The sequence below is a fragment of the Pocillopora damicornis genome, chromosome 7 (genome assembly GCF_964200805.1).
Source record: "Pocillopora damicornis chromosome 7, jaPocDami1.2, whole genome shotgun sequence".
Lineage (NCBI taxonomy): Eukaryota > Metazoa > Cnidaria > Anthozoa > Scleractinia > Pocilloporidae > Pocillopora > Pocillopora damicornis.
In genome coordinates, this window is record NC_142676.1 from 20,760,587 (window position 1) to 20,773,655 (window position 13,069).

General features: G+C 36.7%; 2 protein-coding genes across 3 annotated transcripts; one reads left to right on the top strand and one right to left on the bottom strand.

Annotated features, from left to right (window-relative positions):
* The first annotated feature begins 1,383 nt into the window (after nucleotides 1-1,383).
* LOC113677563 (WD repeat-containing protein 25) lies at nucleotides 1,384-7,159 on the top strand. Its single transcript, XM_027194380.2, has 5 exons — nucleotides 1,384-2,316; nucleotides 3,247-3,377; nucleotides 5,538-5,708; nucleotides 5,984-6,124; nucleotides 6,567-7,159. The coding sequence occupies exons 1-5, from the start codon at nucleotides 1,464-1,466 to the stop codon at nucleotides 6,786-6,788; spliced, it is 1,518 nt and encodes a 505-aa protein (XP_027050181.2). The 5' UTR covers nucleotides 1,384-1,463; the 3' UTR covers nucleotides 6,789-7,159.
* Nucleotides 7,160-7,445: 286 nt separating this feature from the next.
* On the bottom strand, nucleotides 7,446-11,994 carry LOC113677564 (tight junction-associated protein 1). 2 transcript variants are annotated; one of them, XM_089211183.1, is made up of 8 exons: nucleotides 11,806-11,994; nucleotides 11,194-11,252; nucleotides 10,718-10,752; nucleotides 10,417-10,608; nucleotides 9,937-10,003; nucleotides 8,930-9,037; nucleotides 8,747-8,839; nucleotides 7,446-8,204 (listed from the first exon to the last, which is right to left on the bottom strand). In XM_089211183.1, exons 2-8 carry the CDS (start codon nucleotides 11,224-11,226, stop codon nucleotides 8,028-8,030), a joined length of 705 nt encoding a protein of 234 aa, XP_089067309.1. In that variant the 5' UTR covers nucleotides 11,227-11,252; nucleotides 11,806-11,994; the 3' UTR covers nucleotides 7,446-8,027. The 2 variants fall into 2 exon arrangements, with proteins under 2 accessions (XP_089067309.1, XP_089067310.1); XM_089211184.1 differs by having other exon boundaries at nucleotides 11,194-11,986.
* Nucleotides 11,995-13,069: the final 1,075 nt, after the last annotated feature.

A 13,069-nucleotide genomic window follows, 5' to 3' on the forward strand; every position in this document is an offset into this window, starting at 1 on the left:
CGCTCTTGTTATGTTAGACATGCATGCTTTTAAATTTACTTGGTTATGCTTTTTTCATGTGCGAACAAAAAAAAAGTTATATTTCGTCTAAATGTGTTTAAAATTGATCACAGCTGAGGTTAAACGTCATCTGATAGTTTTTCTTGAGTATTTGACTTAGGCCATTTTTGCGTTGATAATTGTGATTTAAATAAATATTTCTGGAGAGATATGGTAAACACTTAGAAAAATGAGATACAGTCATCATAGTTATTAGTACGCTATTATTTCACCAACAGTATTTTTCTGGTTAATAATGTCTGATGAGAAAATTTTTTGTTTTAAGAATTAATGGACCACATTAGCGAGATTTTTATTCTTTTTGGATGGCTTCCGGCAAATTGTTATTCAGACTGTTTAACATTTTCTCGGTTTCAAGAGTCAGTTCTTTTATCTTGAGGTGTAAACGGGCTTTTCCCTTGCACTTGTGAGGGGTCGATTATAACTTGGAGAAAGGGTTACGGTAATTTTTCGACGAGCGTTCGTCTAATGGTAGTGCCCAATGTTTACAATTTGTTTTGCAGACCGGTCAAATATCACATATAAATTTTTAAAGGTTCAGAATTAATGAATAATAAATGCAAAAGGGAGAAGGTGTACCTTTATTCGGAAACGCTATGTACTGCTATGGAATTTTAAGCATCATACGATTCACAAAGAAGGTTACTAGTTTTGTTTCGGTCATGAATTGGATATTATTATTAAAGTGACAATTTTGTCTAGTTTTCACGCCCGGAACAAATTTCTCAATAAAAACTTTTTCACCAGTGCGGAAAGATGGAAGAAGCAGATAAAACCAGCTGTGTTTATTCTAGATCATTCACATTGCATAAATTTTTAGCGGTAACGGCAGCCTGAAGTAGAGTAAATATCATTATCCAATAGTGATGTTTACTGGTTTACAAAGTGATGTTTACTGGTTTACAAAGAAAAGTCTCCAGTTTCAAATAAAGAGATGATTTTCAAATGGGCCGATATTTTATTCCCATTTCTAATTTAGTAGCACACTGTAGGGAGCTCAAGAATATTTTTGATGCATTGATTTTACCGAAGCTTGTTGGCGAATATTTAAATTTGCCACACATAGACGAGGTGATCATTCTTTGGTTTTAATTGTAGAGACTAATCCCGTTTAAAAGAAGCACCGTTTACCAAAAACGCCAGTTGATTGTGTTTTTAGTTGTTTATGGTGGATTTCAGACGAAGAATATCTTATCACTTTCTATTAGAGCTGCAATAGAAAGGAAAAATAGTCAAATAAAATTTGTAAATTTCGCGTTTGTAATTTAGGCTTTTACTTCCGGGTAGTTCACTTCCGGGTTCCACCATCTTGAATTATTTTTTCGAGAGGTCCTGGGGATGAGTTTGTATAATCAAAATGGCGGTACCTTGTTAACTTTACTCCTACAATATTCCGGTGAATTATGGAAGGTCTACTTGCATACGACAGTGGTTCATCGTCTGAAGAGAGCGATGAGTCCCCGAAAAAGAAACCAAAGGTTACGGAATCTGATAACATCATAATTTACGCGGGGAGCAATAGAAAAACCGAGAATGGAAAGTTAGAATCTCCTTTCAAGCCTGGAAAGCAATGTAGATTATTTTCAAATAACCTAACTGAATCAAAACAGACTGTAAACGCCTGTAATTCATCGGTGAGTACTGAAAATGATTTTTGTGGACCCTTAATTGATGATAAACACAAAACCTCTGCGTGTGGTTATTTCCGGACAAGTACTGAGAAGAATACGAAATCTGCAGCATTGTTCGATTCAGGTAACCAGAAAACGATGCCATCTTTGATAAGTTCAGGACCAAGCGTCAAACCTTACGTGTCTAAGAGACAAAGAGAGAAATTGGCTCAAGCAACATCCTCATCCCTTATGGCGAATCAGCCGTCACAAGAAACCGATTTAACCTTGAGAAATAGTTCTTTGAAAGGAGCAAATTATCACCCAGATGAAGCTAAATTTCTAAACCGCAAGGACACAGATCAAGTATGCAAACCATCAAAGAAATTACATTTAAATCTTAAAGGTCACACCCAGGGTGTTAACTGCATCAGATGGAATGTTACAGAGAGTAATAATCATTTGTTGGTGTCTGCATCGATGGATCGCACAGTTTGTGTTTGGGACACACAGCAAGGTGGAGCTTGTATGCAAAGTTTGACATGTCATACTGAAGCAGTAAAAGATGCCAAATGGAGTCACTGTGGGTCACAAGTGTTGAGTTGTGGTTATGACAAAACTGCAAGACTGTTTGATGTAGAAACAGGTATTTGAAACATTTATTGTGGTGTATAAACAAAAGTTGTGAACTAATGTACAACTTCCCTCTGCATTATGAAAACATTAAGCAAGAGACCAGTGATAGGGTTAGGGAAACATAACTAGGTGGAGAGTGTTATCTTGTATACTCAGGCGTGGTGCAGCACATTGAAGTGTGTGTGTGTGTGTGTGCGTGATTGAGGGTGGGTGGGGGAAACTCATCCAGTATATTAACCCTTTACACCCTAACATCAGTATGTATATTCTCCATACTGTTCTCCATATGTTTCCTAAGGTGCTGACAAGGAGAGTTTGGTTAGCAATGTAGAACTTCTTTAGTTGGTGATCATTTCATTCATCCTCATGACCTTAATGTTTGATTCAAGGGTGATATACAGTTGTAAGGAAAAATTTGATGTTAGTCATTCTTAGGAGTTAAGGGTTAAGCCAGGTAAAAACTGTTACTCAAATTATCCAAAAAATTCCTAATGTGTTATTCTTGAAACACAGGCTGGTACTGTTCAAAGCTAAAAAGGCTTAGTACCACATATAATTTTGCACATATAATAATCCTGATGAAATGATTTGAAAAGATTACAAGACTGAGTATTTTGCTACACTAATTTTATGCTGTGCCAGCAATATTGTGGAGCCTGAAACATTGGGGGCTGAGCCTCTCATCAAACATTTGCTTGGAGAGCTGGAGCTTTCTCCCCCCCCCCCCCCCCCCCTTGCCCTTGCACTTGTTCTTTGTGCATTTCAAGGGGTTAATGTTATCAGTTTGGTAGTGTATTGACAGTGTTAGTTATTTGGGCTAAGCATTTATTGATTTGGTGTGTATTCTATATTCCTACGTTTAGTGCTACAAAGCATGTCTGTGATTAAATTAGATGCTTAAATTGATTTTATTGATTTATGTTGCTCTTTATTTTGACAGGAAAGGAAATCAAAGTGTTTCCACACAGAAACTACGTAACTTGTGTCCAGTTTCATCCCAGTGATCCCAACCTGTTCCTAGCTGGGACTTTTAAATCTTCCATTCTATGTTGGGACAGAAGGACTGGAAGTGTAAGTGCACAATTACTGGACAGATGTCCTAAAATCTTCATGTAACAATAAATTATTTAGATATATGAAAATTCACATATTTGCACTGCGGTGAGGAGATGAAATTAGAAGATCCTCGCAGCTAAGAACACTACTGAAACTAGTAGTTGTAAATAGGACCTGAAAAAAATTCAGGCCCGTACGGGATTTGAACCCATGACCTCTGCGATACCGGTGCAGCGCTCTACCAATTGAGCTAACAAGCCAACTGGGAGCTGGTCAATGAATTGGGTACAAATAAACATCCAAGTGAATGAAGAATTTAGATATATGAAAATTCACATATTTGCACTGCGGTGAGGAGATGAAATTAGAAGATCCTCGCAGCTAAGAACACTACTGAAACTAGTAGTTGTAAATAGGACCTGAAAAAAATTCAGGCCCGTACGGGATTTGAACCCATGACCTCTGCGATACTGGTGCAGCGCTCTACCAATTGAGCTAACAAGCCAACTGGGAGCTGGTCAATGAATTGGGTACAAATAAACATCCAAGTGAATGAAGAATTTAGATATATGAAAATTCACATATTTGCACTGCGGTGAAGAGATGAAATTAGAAGATCCTCACAGCTAAGAACACTACTGAAACTAGTAGTTGTAAATAGGACCTGAAAAAAATTCAGGCCCGTACGGGATTTGAACCCATGACCTCTGCGATACCGGTGCAGCGCTCTACCAATTGAGCTAACAAGCCAACTGGGAGCTGGTCAATGAATTGGGTACAAATAAACATCCAAGTGAATGAAGAATTTAGATATATGAAAATTCACATATTTGCACTGCGGTGAAGAGATGAAATTAGAAGATCCTCGCAGCTAAGAACACTACTGAAACTAGTAGTTGTAAATAGGACCTGAAAAAAATTCAGGCCCGTACGGGATTTGAATTTGATTTGTTTATTTGTACCCAATTCATTGACCAGCTCCCAGTTGGCTTGTTAGCTCAATTGGTAGAGCGCTGCACTGGTATCGCAGAGGTCATGGGTTCAAATCCCGTACGGGCCTGAATTTTTTTCAGGTCCTATTTACAACTACTAGTTTCAGTAGTGTTCTTAGCTGCGAGGATCTTCTAATTTCATCTCTTCACCGCAGTGCAAATATGTGAATTTTCATATATCTAAATTCTTCATTCACTTGGATGTTTATTTGTACCCAATTCATTGACCAGCTCCCAGTTGGCTTGTTAGCTCAATTGGTAGAGCGCTGCACCGGTATCGCAGAGGTCATGGGTTCAAATCCCGTACGGGCCTGAATTTTTTTCAGGTCCTATTTACAACTACTAGTTTCAGTAGTGTTCTTAGCTGCGAGGATCTTCTAATTTCATCTCCTCACCGCAGTGCAAATATGTGAATTTTCATATATCTAAATTCTTCATTCACTTGGATGTTTATTTGTACCCAATTCATTGACCAGCTCCCAGTTGGCTTGTTAGCTCAATTGGTAGAGCGCTGCACCGGTATCGCAGAGGTCATGGGTTCAAATCCCGTACGGGCCTGAATTTTTTTCAGGTCCTATTTACAACTACTAGTTTCAGTAGTGTTCTTAGCTGCGAGGATCTTCTAATTTCATCAATAAATTATTTTTAGAATAATAACATATTTTTCTATTTTAAGAAGATCCTTTTACCTTAGAGTGAAGATAGAGTTTTGAGATCCATTTAAGTCAGCAAAATTCCCCAAGATGTACTGCATTTTTTTCCTGTGTATGATGAAAAAGAGATGTGACATGATAGTGAAGGCTGATTGATTGGTCCAGTATTTTCCAAGTCCCTAGATGCAGGCTAGCCTGAGGTTTTGCAGCTTTGAGGCTAGTGCCATGGAGCCCAAGACAGCACTCCCATTACAGGCATTAGTGATTAACTCCTATCAACTGATATGAGAGCTGTTACAATGTGAACATTGTTTTATATATTCTCAGACAGGGAGGAAACAGATTGTAAACAAGCCATCACAGCTGGTGGTTTTTGAGTGCTCGACACAAATAGAAGTGGTCAGGCTGCCAAAAAAATGCTAGCCATAGAGGTTAACTCTACTTGATGGGAATAATTTTTTTTGTTATTGAACCATAGTAGGATAATAATTGGATAGAATTTTCATTAGGAATAAATTTTTTTTTGGTAGATTGCAACAACATACTCAGCTCTATTTGGTCAAGTACAGGATTTAGCATTTCTACCAGGAGCAGAAGAATTTGTTTCTGCTGCTGAAGTTGTCAGACGGAATTCAACAGACAAGGGGATCATGGTGTGGGATTTTAGATCAACGGCAGTTTTATCAAATCAAATTTATCAGGTAATTATTAGACTGCACTTTAAGCAAAGTACCCCAAACCCTTTACACCCTGACATCAGTATGTATATTCTCTGTACTGTTCTTTACACATTTCCTAAGGTGCTGACAAGGAGAATTTGTTGAGTAATCAAGAGCTTCTTTAGTTGGTGATCATTTCCTTTATTCTTGTGACCTTGAAGTGTCATTCAGGGGTGATATCATATGGAGAAATAAGATGCTAATCACTTAAATTTTACATACGGATGATAACAGTATATTAATTTTGGTATTTTCAGGAAGCCTTTACATGCACTTGCTTGAAGGTCCATCCTTACGAATCACATTTTGTGGCACAGTCAAATGGTGACTACATTGCTTTGTTCTCAACAAGAAAACCATACAAGCTGAATAAGTTCAAAAGATACGAAGGCCATAAGGTAATAAAATTTAATAAAGTACGATAACAAATGCCTTATTATGGTATAAAATCGTTAAAAGTTCCCTCCTATTAAAGGTTGGTCCATCTGAGAAAAAAATTGTTCCAGCGAAAATCCTTTGGTTCATAAGTCCCCATGGTGAAAGGCCTATTTCAAACAAGCTTCCCCCCCCCCCCCCCACATTAATTCCTTGTCAGGAATCCCCATTCACATGCCACAGTTCCCACCCCATCTTTGGCTCATCGCCTCAAGAAAATAACGTTCATTCACAATTCATAAAGAAAACAGAATGATTTTTACTCTCATGTTGAAAACTTTGTGATGTAGAAAGTGTAACATGGAAGCAGATTTCAAAGTCAGATCCATCCTTTAAGGGAATGTAAAAAGCTCAACAAGAAAACTATTCAATAAAACTGAGCACTTCTTTCTTATTAATCTTTAGGTTTGTGGTTATCATATTGGATGTGATTTCAGTCCTGATGGAAAAATAATTTGTTCTGGCTCAGCAGATGGGAAAATTTTTTTCTATGATCACAGCACAGCTCGTGTGATGAGGACAATAGAGGCTCACTCTGCTCCATGCACAGATGTTGCGTACCACCCCACCCTACCCAGCTGGGTGGCAACCTGTGGGTGGGATGGGCAGGTTAAAGTTTGGACGTAATTTCTGAGCAAAGCAATTTTCAAATAATAGTTCCAAGATCAACCAAGGATTGTTTACAATTGGTTTTGAGTTCCTCTACTCTGTGATTGGTCGAAAAAAACTCCATTCTCAACTTCCACTCCACCAGATATTATTAACTGAGAGTGATTCTGCCTTGCTCAATTGCATTTATTACCTCATGATTTGCAGTTTCATTGTTTCTGTCATTATTTGTCAGTGCAATGTTAAATGAGTATAGAGGTAATCTGGGTTTGTTTTGGTTTTGCTTCACTACACTGAGTGACTGGTCAAAAATTCCCAGCTGCTCACTTAATCAACCAGATTTAATACAAAAACTAATCAATAAAATCAATAAACGCCTCCTTCACTTGCATTTTTCCATTTTTTTTGGCAGTTTTCTTGTCTTCAATTTCACAGTTCATGTTGGCTCCATGAGATACACTTAACTATCTATGCTCTGATTGGCTTTGACCACTTTCTCCATAACACAGTGGAAGTGAACACAATTCAATTAACTGTGTCTACCCTCTTTGCAAGACAAATAACATCTTTGTACAACACCTTTCTAGGCAATAAAGTGTTCATGAATATCTCATATTTTATTCAAGTTTTATCTCCTTGATATTAAACAGCAGCTGCATATAAAATACTGATCAATCTTAAATTCAACTTCAAAATTTTATTTTTCAAAATAATTTTGCTTTAAGAATTATCTTCTATTTTCACCTCAGTGAAAACTTACTACAAAAAATACTGTAAATCGTTTTTAAAACCATGCATGTTCTTCTAGGTTGGAAGTTGAAAGAAGAAATTAGTACAGATCTAACACCTGTAATATCCTAATATTAAACTCTTCACTTCCAAACTTCAATTCCCTCAGCAGACTGCATAGAGAACTCCCTGGAATTTACTATGCTCTTTAGGCAGGGGGTTTCTAGGTCAGGACACTTACAAACACAGTGAGGTACCTGGCTTAGCCAGATGGCTGTTACATTCTTAAAAAAAATATTTATACAATTTATTGGCCAGATCTGTCAGTTGCTAAATTTTATCTGGCAATAAAATTTTGATAAAGCTGCCATGAAAAAATTAAACTTTAAACTATTCAATCAGTTTTCAGTTAAAAAACCTACATGCACATTCTTACTTGTGTCAAGTGCTCACGATGATGACTTAAATCTAATGCACTCTGCAAACTATGCTCAAAGTGTTTGTGGATGGACTACTTTTTGATATTCCTCATTCACTGAACTTAGGTGTACGTACAGTCTTTGACTGTGGCTCTGTTTTTGCATTTGTTGGCCCTATACTCTTTGTTCTCCAGAGTTTTTTGCTCCAGTCTGGATGGCTGAGAGGTTGTCTTTCTTCTTTAAGGTCAAGCTCTGTTGTCAACTTGTCTTTCAGTTCTGATGGTAACTGTGGATTTAGAAAAGCACAAAAGAATGAAAGAAGTTAATAAAATATTAAACATTCATTTAAAACCCTTAAATCCTAAGGTCTGATTGACCTCCACCCAAATCCTGTATGCAAGCTTTTTGTGATTTAGTTAAGTCAATGTTTAGTCCAGTCCAGTAAACAGAAAATGTATTGATGTTAAGTTATGGTTACATCAGGGTTGTCAAAATAACTGACAAAAGGCCCATTTCACCTTCTATTCTTAAATTGTACCATCCAGCTATTCTGAATGCTTCTGGCTCAATTTTCAGAACAGAAGCATGGCATGGGAATAACATGGTTTAGTGCTGCCTACTTTGTATCACAGTCCTGTAAATGAAAATATTTTTGACAACCCTGAGTAAAAAAATGATCATGATAATAATAAGTACAATGATAATGAAAACGATCATAGAAAGTGTTACAATAATGGTACTTTAAAGATTAATTCATGGTAAATGATTTACAATTTATTATCTAACATACATCATGAATACTCTGTGTAAAGGGGATGGTTTGCTCACCGTATCCATTTTTTGAGAAACAAACTTCCTGTCCAGGGACTGGTTACACTTCAAAAGCTGTACCACTAATGAACAATCTCTCTTGTACTTCATCTAAGATAAAATTATACAGGTCTCAGCTCAAAATGACAGTTTTTCCAAATTCAGTTGACATTGAACAGGAATTGATCAACTTGAACTTACAGCTTCCACCTCCAGTTTGTTCATTTTCTCAACAAAGTCCATTAACTGCTTTGACATTGCCCCAACTGTTGCCTCAAACTTCTCTTTCTCTGTCTGCATTTCGCTAGCCTAGTGGTGTTAAGTTAACAGTAGTGATATATTAAAGAAATTCAGTTCATGTGCTTTACTCATTAACTCCCAGAAGTGATTAACATGGAATTTCTCCCTAAAATATCCATACATTATCCTGCAAACAGGTATTGAGAAAACTCCAACTTATCATGTAGAAGTTGTTTTCTTGATCTAACACTAAGTTCTCATAACTGATTCACAAGGAAATTTGTAATAACTAGAGGGGAGCATTAATAATTTGATCTTGGGAGTTCAAGGGTTAAGGACCATGTCTCTACTACAGAGACATGTCAGTCTAGTGATCTGGGTACTAATGGACTTCCAAATAAAAGGCATGGATTTTAGCAAGGGACAGGTTGATAGGTTGGGCAAAATGTTTTACTCTCCCAGAGTCTCTCTGACCAGGAGCACAAATGGTTAGAAAAAAGAAACATTTTGTATCCAAGCCAAATGGTCCTCCGGACACTGAAGCTAGTATCCTCGCCTCCATAGAGTTTTGTAAGGTTTGCCTGAAAGTTGTTTGATACCCATTTAATACCTGAGTAAGGAGAGGTATTCTGTGAGCAAAGTGTCTTGCTAAAGATCACAACATAATGAACTGTTCAGAAAGGAAAAAAAAAAAAAAGCTGTGACTTCTTGACCCAGTGCACTAAACTGTTTGGCAACCACCTCTCCCATTGGAGTAAATGATCATAATAGCAACTTGTATTCGAATCTTGACTTATTGCTGGGGAGAAGAGTGGGCTGCAGTGACTAACATCCCATCTAGGGATGAGAACAATACCCCCACGCATTTCAAGCTAATGAGGGCATTGCATGTAGACCTGATCAAAGTGACAGCAACTGAATTGTATAATTGAGGAAAAATGGCAGATGGAAATCTATACTTAGATTACCATTTGGAGGATTCTGCTTTCAAGCTCTTGATTTTTATTCACAACATCATCATAGTCTCCTTTTAGTCTGCAAATTCAAAATATCAGTTTAATTATTAATCAATTGTTTACAAATGTGTACAGAGGGAGGGACTTTTTCATTTAATTCCTCCCCAAATACATGACAAAGTCAACAATGTTGATCATAGGCCTAATCAAATGGGTGAGATCAACCATGAAAAGGAACATTTTCATTGTCAGTGACTGATATTTGACAACTTTCATGCAAATCATTATCACAGTCTCCTAACTCTGATCGTGGATTCTTTTCAGGATGTCAAAACATCAGTAACTGCCCTTGCATTGAAATTTTTCGTTTTAGGGAACTTCTACAATAATTGTAAACTTTAAAAAATTAAACAAATGATCTTTTTTCTGATTTGCTCACAGTGATATTCCTTTTATTAGTGATGATTGAATGATTGATGTTTTTCAATTTACCTCCTTGCTTGCTCAGGGGAGAATTTCAAATCCTGTCCCTTCTTTTCTTTCACTTTATCAGGTGTTTCCTGTATTTCACCATTCTTCTCTTTGGGTGATGCAACTGACACATCAGCTCTCTCACTAGAATGTATACCTGCTATTTCCTCTTCCAACTTCTGTAATTTATCTCTTAATTCCTGATTTTCTAATCTAAAAGGTTAAAAATATTTTAGAATATACCTTCTGAAAATCTGTCTTACCTACATGTCAGTCTTGTAACAGAATTGATACAGAAAAAAATATTTTGAAATATACTTACTCTAACTGTTTACAAGCTTCTGAAGAAATGTCACACTGAAAAATCAAAGTTAAATGAGAGCATTTATTCTATCCTCAATCAGTTTCTCATATCAAATAATGGAAGTCTTTAGTTAAAAAGATATATATATATGTAAATTTAACGTTTTAACAAGAATGCCAAAAGTTTAAAAAATTTCTGTTGATTTATCAAAATGGGTCTCAAAAGAGTCTACAAAGGGAAGTATAAGTGAACAAATTACAATTTTTTTAACTGTAGGGGTAAAAAAAATTAGATTAGATTAGCTTTTGTCTAAAAAAAGTTTCTTACTACTTCACTCTATGATCAGTTACGATCGTAAAAATTATGCTTAATATGACAACCAAAATAGTAATATAATATTACACAAATAAATGAAAGTGATTTGGGATGGATTGAACGCGATACAATTTGTTCATCATATCCTGTAAAATCCCACCTACCTCACAAGAACTTACCTTTTCGTCTGTGTTTTCTGCTTTCGTGTCCATTTAATTGATAAAATGACTCGACTTCACTTTAAAAAAAACAAACAACAACAAACATGTATAATGAATTTAAAGAATCTCTTGAATGATGTGCAGTACAATTTTCCATTTCTCCGCTTAACATGGGAAGTCATGCAAGGCTGTCACGCAAGGTTAGTGGATATGACGAGCACGTATTGCGACACGTATAACTGACTCCCAAATTGGCCTCACGGAATATTAATGACACCGCAACGCAATGTTTTACATACAAAATCTCAACAGATTACAGTCATACATGTATTCATCAGCTTTGCAATAATAAAATATCAATTTCACCATAAAATACGACCGGTTAAAGAGATAATAACTGAATTGCATTGTTGCACGCATTATCAGTTTTCATATCATAACAAATCTCTCAAACAATAAACACCTTGGGTGCTGTTTAGATCACCCTACGTGTGAATTAATCCATGTAGCATTTACCACGTAAAATATAGCGGATAATCTATATCTTTTGACAGCAACAGCTGTAAATTTTTACTAAATGAACATGGGACGTTTGTCGGTGCCAAATAGACAACTTCCTGAGATACAAACCAAATCAGATATAATCTTTGTCCTCAGTCTTTCGCTGTGAGAATAGCCTCAGAGGTCATCAACTGCTCAGCGATTCAAACGTAGAAATCTTCCTCGTGACTGCTTTAATCATGGAGCCCAATGAAAACAAAATTACCCACGTACCACGATTTCAATCAGTTGTCATATTTATTCAGCAGTAATTTTCATTTGACAGCTCGTTCCAGTTCGACACGGCCATTTCGAGGTTGCTATTTGAATTTGAACAATTTGAAAATGTTTCAACAAAAATCTCCCTGACCTCAGCTCTTTTCTCACGGTTAGACGTTTCGGTCGCGAATTGAAAAAAAAAAAGAGTCGAAAATTTGGATGATAATCCAGGTGATAAAATGTAGACAAGAGATGGTAGCAAAAAAGAAAAAAAAAAACCAAAACGCCATTTTACTTCAGATGATCGGTGTAAGATTTTGGAATCGACATTTGGTTTAGAAAAAAGTGATATAATTGGTTGAAAAATACTATTTATAGAAATTAAAAACGATATGATGAGCAATTTTCAATTGCGTATAGAGAGTAATCCAGGACTTCTTTGGTATTTCTCACCTTCGCTCTGTGATTGGTTTGAAAAACTTCTGCCATCGTCCCAAACAGAGATGTGCAAAATGAACAATTGCAAAGGGGAAAGGTTTCTGAAGAAACTGGGGTGCTGCGTCAGTGGGGAGTATAACGAAATAGTTTTATCAGCTAAGTTGATGATGTAAATTGGCCACAGTAAAGAATTATAAAGCTGACGTTTCTTGCGCTAGCCCTTCTTCTTTCGCTCTGACGAAGGGTTGAACGCTCGAAACGTCGGCTTTGGAAATCTTTTAGTTGGCCAATTTACACCATCGACTCAACTGATAAAACCAAAATTAGATTCAGAGCTAAGACAGTTCTGCATGACCAACTTAGTCACCCGCGCTTTTCCGTTGCTTAGGCAGTTTGTTTGATTCTTGCATTGACTCTGGGCTCTCATTGACAACTCACGTCACTCAGGGAATTTATTTCCTTCGCTCTGATTGGCCTTTGCAATGAATTGGCTTTTGATCTATAATAAATTATCCAAAAGCTTTCTTAAGGAGAACTCGTTTATGTGAATTGCCAATCTGTTCTCTCGGGCACCAAGTAAGCCGATCGACACCTTGAAAACAACCAAGAGAGCTTCTTAATTCGGGTTGAATGATTATTTCCTGTATTCTCGTGACCTTATGACTGATTCGGGGGGGGGGGGGGGGGTTGATGTGAG